This window comes from Xiphophorus couchianus, chromosome 2 (assembly GCF_001444195.1).
Source record: "Xiphophorus couchianus chromosome 2, X_couchianus-1.0, whole genome shotgun sequence".
Lineage (NCBI taxonomy): Eukaryota > Metazoa > Chordata > Actinopteri > Cyprinodontiformes > Poeciliidae > Xiphophorus > Xiphophorus couchianus.
In genome coordinates, this window is record NC_040229.1 from 21,380,221 (window position 1) to 21,387,587 (window position 7,367).

A 7,367-nucleotide genomic window follows, 5' to 3' on the forward strand; every position below is an offset into this window, starting at 1 on the left:
GTTAAGGTTTCTGTCAGAACCTCAGCGATATTTGAGGCAATTAACGCAACACCCTATTTTTAGTTTGTGTTTATTCACTCCTAAATGTGTAAATACACAGCTCACGTGTTTTAGAGACGATAAAGAAAGGTGTTCTTTAAAATTTCACTTTAGCAATAACAAAGCTGCATCAAACTTTTGTTGTTTTGATAAAACTGTTCTCAGGTATGACATACAGACCTGTTGACTAATACTGATTAGGTTTTACTAGGAAACGGCCATGTTGCAGCTCACCAAGACTGAGCCATAAGTCTTCGTGTATTCATTATTTGTATTAATGTTGGTTTAATTTTAAACTTTTAATCATTAAATTTGAACAGATTTGTTTAATCAGGATGGGAAACAGACAACTTAATAGAATTATAAAAGCTACATTTGAGTCTAGTTGTTTGAATTTATGTTTGATTCTGGCCGGACCACTTTGGGTCAACATACTTAAAAATAAAAATAAAAAAGACATGGAGAGAAAGGAGACAATGAGTGCAACAGCTTGAGAGGACATTGAGGATTAAACAAGAAGGGTCACACAGTAGTAGTTCAGACATTACAAACAAAAAGCTAATCTATGATTATTGATATCAACTGATATGAAACCCTATTTCGTGACAGACTTTTTTAGCTACTATCAGTGCGAGTGTGGATTCATACCAACTGACACAGTTGGCAATATAAGCCAACACTTCCACTGTTGCGTGACTTTTTTATAATAGTGAGCACCCCAAAAATACATCCTTGCTAATATTTGAATAAATGTCCATCACTAAGCTGCAAATGAATCACACTTGACTATTAACAGTCAGATTCTTAAATTTCACTTCAAATTAACAGCTAGACAGCTAATACCCAGACACACTTCAATTCTCAAGCAGGACAATGACGTGAAGCTGTGAAAATAAACCCGATTAAATGCAATCTACCACTTCTGGAAAGTTTTATCAGTCTTTTTAAGCCTTTTACCCTGAAACAGAACTATTGAAATAAATCACTGAAAGCATGGGTGTAAACTTCTTGATGAAGTCATATTGGTCCACTACAACCTCTGTGTGGGTGAATCAAAGCAGAAACACATCTTGCTTTTTGACAGTACAAGTACTTACAGGTGAACAGAGCTTGTTATTCAGGGCCAAAGCCCAACAGTGTCCACAGGAGCTCCAGCTATGGTGAAACTATGACCCAACCATCTCCGCATTCCAAGTTTGCCCTTGTTAAAGTCACTCCAATCCTTATTCTTGTCCATTCTTTCTGCTTCTAACACATTGACGTCAAGGGCAGAATGTCCTGTTGATGCACAGTACTCCTCTCCCACTGCCACGTTGTCAGCCTGATGAGTTAATCAGTGTTTTCAATTTTAGCCCATCTCATGGTTATACTCTGATAGCTGCAGAATCATTAGTGTATATGTGCAAAAGAAAAACAACAACAACAAAAAAAAACTGGATTATTTATCAAAGGCGAGGGAAATAGAAGACGGTCCCTGGTTTTAAATAAATAATGATTATTCAATTTGCCATGTTTAATTTGGCATTCCTCCTTAAGCCTCATTCTAGAGAATGAAGATTAATGAGAAGTGATAACTGCGGATGCGTTCCGTGGGGATGCGAGGAGGGGAGCGGGTGTGGGGGAGGAGGAGTGCCGCGGGAAGGTGCGGAGCGCGTTTCTAAATGTGTGGGTGACAGAGGAAAGCAACTCTGAACGGAGATAACAAAGCAGGAGACAAAATGCACAAAGCCAGCTCTTAATCTTCAGAGGAGAAGAAAAAATCAAATAAAGGGATAATGTTTTAATGCTCTTTGATGCTCCAAAATTAAAAGAATGGCATCATTTGGCAAACATTGACGCTTGCAGCTTTTATGATCAGGTTTTTAATTTAGCCTGTCCTGTTTCTGCACAAATCCTCTCCTAAAAAAAAAGCATATTTCATAAAAAAAAAATGAAAAGAATAAAAAACATGACAATATTGATTATGGGATTGTCTATTATTCACACTCTGTAACATTGTGCCAACAGTTTGCTTCAGATGCCCTCAGCGGGAGCTCATCGGCTCAGCAGCGTCTCCTCCCACGACTCTGGCTTCGTCTCACAGGATGCCAACACCCATTCTAAGCCTCCGTCACCCATGCCCTCGGATATCACCAGCCAGGTAGCTATCTTTGTTATTATTCTGAAAAATCTTTCTCTTTTTTTTAATATAAATAATACAAAGGAACAGGATTTTGTACTCCGGCAAAACTAGGACCAAAGCAGCCTTGTGCTCCCCAGAGATTCTTCAGGCAGTAATGCTGCAGGGCAGGAGGCAACAGCAACAGCTTCACTTTCTTGTCAACATAACACAGTGCTTTGAAATAAGTATTTACCCTTACATTTTAATGTTTTTAGATTGATTTTAATATGAGCCAAAAAGTAACATTTTAGTCTGTCCTCTTGTAAATTAATCCTTTATTTTAATTTATTAGGGGAAGAAAAACATAATTTGTTTGTTTTTGTCTGATATTTGTATTTGTTTGATCATTTGAAACACGCAAGTTTGACCCAAAAAATGCAGAAAGAGAAAAAATTCAATAGGGGCAAAATATGCCCCCCCCCTCCACTATAAATTGCTGCTGTTTTTTAACCAACAATTACACCCAATTCAGTGTAGCAAGTCTACTTTTTCATGTTTGAATGTCAGATACAAATCCCTCGTCTCAGCAAGAGCTTGATAGTCAAACAGAGATTTTCACTTTCAATGTAATCATTTGCAAATATGGAGTTCTTATCCCACTGGACTGATAAAGTTATTCAGCCTCTCATGGTCGGAACAGATTGCTGTGTATTGAAGACACTCAGTAGTGCTCCAGCACACCAGCTGATGCAATGTTCCTTTTCTGAATAAATGATCTTACAGGGTACTTTATTTTCGATCTCGGCTGCAGTCTATAGATCCCATAAGAAAAGGGGAAGAGAAAAAAATAATCCTTCTAGCTAAAGCTTATCAGCGCTCTTTTTTTCCAACTCCCAACCCTCTTCCTGTTCATCTCTCCCACCTACCTCCTTCTCCTGATTTCCTCTGCAACTGTACTTTACTTCATCTTCCCTTCCCCAGAAATCCACAAGCTCAGCCTCCTCTGAGGCCTCAGAAACCTGCCAGTCTGTCAGCGAGTGCAACTCTCCTACAGCGGTTAGTACTGCATGCATCCTACCAACGCTCACAGACATGCACTCACACACTGATTTGCAGCCCGTTTCCTCTCATTGTTAACTACGGGTTTTTCAAAAAAGCCCATTGGCTGCTCACGGCAGCCGCACTGCAGTTTGACTTGGACTACTCCTGGATGTTGAGCGCTCTGACTCAGACTTGTCTGTCCATTTCCGCAGTATGGCTCATACTCATCCTTCGGTACCTTCCGCCCTGCTTTCTCTCACACTGGCACCATCAGGCCTCTCTCTGTCATACTCCCTGCGTCCCCCACATTTAACCACTCACCTGGATCCAACAATCCTTCACCCACATCAAAGGTTCCTAGCTGGAAGGTTTGTTTTTGTTTGCAGTTTTTAGTTCTGAGTTTGTATTTTTTTTTTCTTGCTGCTTTGCATATTTTTTTTTGTGGTTTATTTTTTGCTGCTAACTTCACAATCACCCTCATGCTGTTGCCCACCGAGCTCAGCTTTCCAGCCTTTCCTTCAGATTGTGTTAACTGAGAATTAACACTGTCACAGCCTACCCTGGTCTGCACATATCTGCACACGCCTCTAAGCAGTCCCCGAGCCAAATGTATTTAACTGAGAGTACAACTGTTGGATGGCACAAAAAAAACCCAGAGATGCAAAGTTGGAAGAGCTGTCTAATTTTTCCATCTGCTCCAGCAGGACTGCGCCAAGTCGAGCTCCTGCGAGCCGACTTTGGCCAGCACTCCGCAGCGCATTAGGGACTCTGTGGAAAAGATGAGAGAACCACCCAGTCCGCAGGGATACTCCGGGATGCAACCAGGTGACCTGCACAGAGCAAGAAGTGGCCCAGGAATTATTACAGCTAAGGTACAACAGACCCATGGAGTTTAAATGTAAATGTCTGTAAATTCATTCCTATGCCTCTGGGATTGAAGTGCGGTTTAATGCAAATGTGTCCCAGTCTGTGTGCATTTCCTCCATATATCTGCTTCTGTGTGTGCTTCAGCATGGAGAGCCCCCGTCTCCAGCAGCCAGTACGCTGGCTATGGTTCTCACCAGAGGCCTGAGCATGGAGCAGCAGAAGAGCAGCAGGGACTCTCTGCAGTACTCCAGCGGCTACAGCACTCAGACAAACACCCCGTCCTGTTCCGAGGACACGATTCCATCGCAAGGTAAACCTCTTCCTGAAAAGCCAAACACTCTGTGAGCCAGAAGGTTTTATGTATTTCGTTCAGCCAACAATGCCCCACGTATTGATTGAGTCCTGGTCAATCTTACAGCATGAAGTGCATTTAGTACATTGCACTTTTGCACATTGTATCATTTTAGAACAGGAAAAAATACATGCATTTTTGGGGGGAATTTTACATGACTGTTATATGAAGTGAAAGGAAAAAGGGGGTTTTCATCATTTATTTTTTATTTTTTTGTAGAAATGTGAAAAGTGTGAAGGTCATATGTTTAAAAGCAAAATGAAATGAATTACTTTCAGAAATCAGTAGTTCACTTGTGTGTAATTAATTCTCAGTATAAGTACATCTGTTCAGTGAAGGTCTCATAGGTTTGTTAAAGAGTCATTAGTAAAAGGAAAGGAGCACAATAGACAAGTCAGGGCTAAGGTTGTGGAAATATTAATTGCAGGGATAGGTAATTAGATAAATCACAAGCTCTGAAAAGCTCTTTGATCGTTGCTGAATTCAGTTTCTGAAAGTGAAAACACTATGGTACGACTGTAAACCAACTTGCCCATTTATTAAGATGCCCAATGAAGACTGTGTATGTTAGCCTGGTTGTGTGTATTAATGCATGTTAAGGTACATTTGTTGTTTGACCTATTAAAATAGACAGTTTGAAGTATTTCAGGTATTCGCGGGTGGTTGTTGTTATCCTATGAATGGATAACACTGTAGAGCCATCAAACAGGACAACCATAAACATACAATGTTTAGATGAAAGCATTTCTCTGTTCAATTGTTCAGTCTGAGTTTATTGCCCAAAGAAGACTGAGCAGAATTTCTGTCTCAATATAGAAACTTGCAGAAGTAATTGCTGCAAAGTACAGTTCTACCAAGTATTGACTCTTGGGTGTTGACTAAAAAATTAAGCTGAACTTTTCAAATTTTTATAAAAAAAAAAAAAAAAAGAAAAATTAAAAAACATATGTACCTTTACCTTTCACTTCATCATATGCTCTACTTTGTGTTTAATGTGGAAGAAATTCCAAGGAAATGTAAGTTTGTAATTTCCAGGCAACTAAATGTGAAGAAGTTCAAGGGGTTTAAATACTTCTCAGCACAGTAATTTCCTAATTACCCTGTAGCCTGTGAAACAAATTTCCCTGAGTCTCAGTGTAGTTACTGTGAACTATAATACAATAAATGAGCTGCAGATGAACTCATCAAAATAACACTTGTCAGAAATTTTATCATTTAGTGTTTGAAAAAACAAAATAAAAATCCACATGACTCATTCTCTCTTTCTAGGTTCTGATTATGAGTGCTATTCACTCAATGGGGATGTTGACAACGAGGGGCAGCCAGACTTTGACAAGTCCTCCACCATCCCACGCCACAGCAACATTGCTCAGAGCTACCGCCGCATGATTCAAACCAAGCGACCTGCAAGCACAGCAGGTCTGCCTGCAGGTAAAAGCCTGCAGGGGACTCCTAATGGCGCTGGAGGAAGCAGCACTGGAGTCATTTCCTCTGGGACGGCCACCATCCGCAGGACGCCATCCTCCAAAACTGGAGTGAGACGCACACCATCCACGTCTGGCCCGATTCCCATCCGGCCCCCCATTGTTCCAGTCAGAACTCCCACAGTGCCAGACTCTCCAGGGTCTGCTAGCCCATCCCCACACCACCTGGGTGGTGAGGAGTTTCTGTACAGTGATGACCCGTCCGCTGGTGACTACATGAGGGCCTCTCCCAAGCGGATGAGTCTTCCTGATACAAGTTGGGGCTATGGAGGAGGAGGAGGGGTGGAGAAGACTGCTTACGCCCAGCAGGCCCCCAGCATGGCCGCCCACGCATCTGAGGAAGACCCTCAGCTTGCTGCCAACCGTCACAGCCTGGTTGAGAAGATAGGAGAGCTGGCAGCCAGCGCTCATGCCCTCGGCGAAGGTCAGTACCCGTTCCCCAGCTTGCTGTCGGGGGACACGGCTCAGCATGCACCCCAGGTGACATCGTCTGTTACCCAGGAGGACGTGGATATGCTAAAAACCATTCGCCGTGGGGTGAAGCTGCGCAAGACGGTAACCGACGATCGGTCAGCTCCCAGGATTCTTCGGTAATTCAAGCAGAGGAAAGCCCTTAAAACTGAAGCACTCATAGACTGAGGCACAATGAGCAAGTAGGACAAAAGGTGGTCAATGAAAGCCAGTTGACAATTAAAGAGACTTTGAAGTATGTTAAGTAATTTCATGTCATGTATGTATTGCGTTCGTACAAAGTAATCCATTTATTTTCTTTTTGTTGTCATTTTTATTTTTTTTTTGGTTTGGTGAGCTGTGTTGCTGTGCATCTCCGCTTCAGCCCAGTTTTTCCCCAGTGGTCCCAGTGTGCAACACATTACACAGCTGAATGCTCTTACTATTAATACTTCTGTGTGTGCATTTCTCAATGACCACGGCCACCTGTCAGTGGAAAGTGGGTGACACAGTGCTCTGTGAGCCTGTCTCGTTTCTCATTGTTACTGTCCAAGTATTACTGTTTTGTTTCGTAAGCTGGACAGCAATTGTGTAATTTCATGTAAAAATAGAAGCAATGTGGCAGTGTTTATATTGCTGTACTGTACTGTCAATATATTCTGCTATTAAACTGGCTTTTTACTGAACAACAGCGGCATTGTTTTTGCTACAAAATTATTAAAATTATTCTTCATTAGAGTGTGACGGTTTTTAAATTATGCACATTTGTTTGTTTGTGGTTGCTGAGATGTGGAGCAGCAGTTGTTATGAACATGGATTAATTAGGATGTATATTTAAATGTGCAATGTGCTCCAACTATTTCCCTTGGCTTTTGAAGTTCTTCATTTCCTACTCAGTTTTTTTCAGATGTGTAGATTAATTAGTTTTTTTTTCCCTCAAGAACCCTCTTTACTGTAAATATTTATGCAAAAGTTAATCAGCAATTTTTTTGTTATTTACTCACTACAATAATGATACTTTTCCAGCTTTTTA

At 41.2% G+C, this 7,367-nt stretch overlaps 1 protein-coding gene across 5 annotated transcripts in view; it reads left to right on the forward strand.

The window, feature by feature from the left end:
- mtss1la (MTSS I-BAR domain containing 2a) overlaps positions 1-7,025 on the forward strand; it is a 35,777-nt gene extending 28,752 nt beyond the window's left edge. For 2 of the 5 annotated variants that reach the window (XM_027999079.1, XM_027999093.1), the window contains 6 exons: positions 2,047-2,179; positions 3,122-3,196; positions 3,394-3,549; positions 3,883-4,053; positions 4,193-4,358; positions 5,670-7,025. In XM_027999079.1, the coding sequence (XP_027854880.1) occupies positions 2,047-2,179; positions 3,122-3,196; positions 3,394-3,549; positions 3,883-4,053; positions 4,193-4,358; positions 5,670-6,478 (1,510 nt within the window). In that variant the 3' untranslated portion in view covers positions 6,479-7,025. The remainder of the gene's footprint in view (positions 1-2,046; positions 2,180-3,121; positions 3,197-3,393; positions 3,550-3,882; positions 4,054-4,192; positions 4,359-5,669) is intronic. The other 3 variants (XM_027999087.1, XM_027999101.1, XM_027999107.1) reach the window with 3 other exon arrangements.
- Positions 7,026-7,367: the final 342 nt, after the last annotated feature.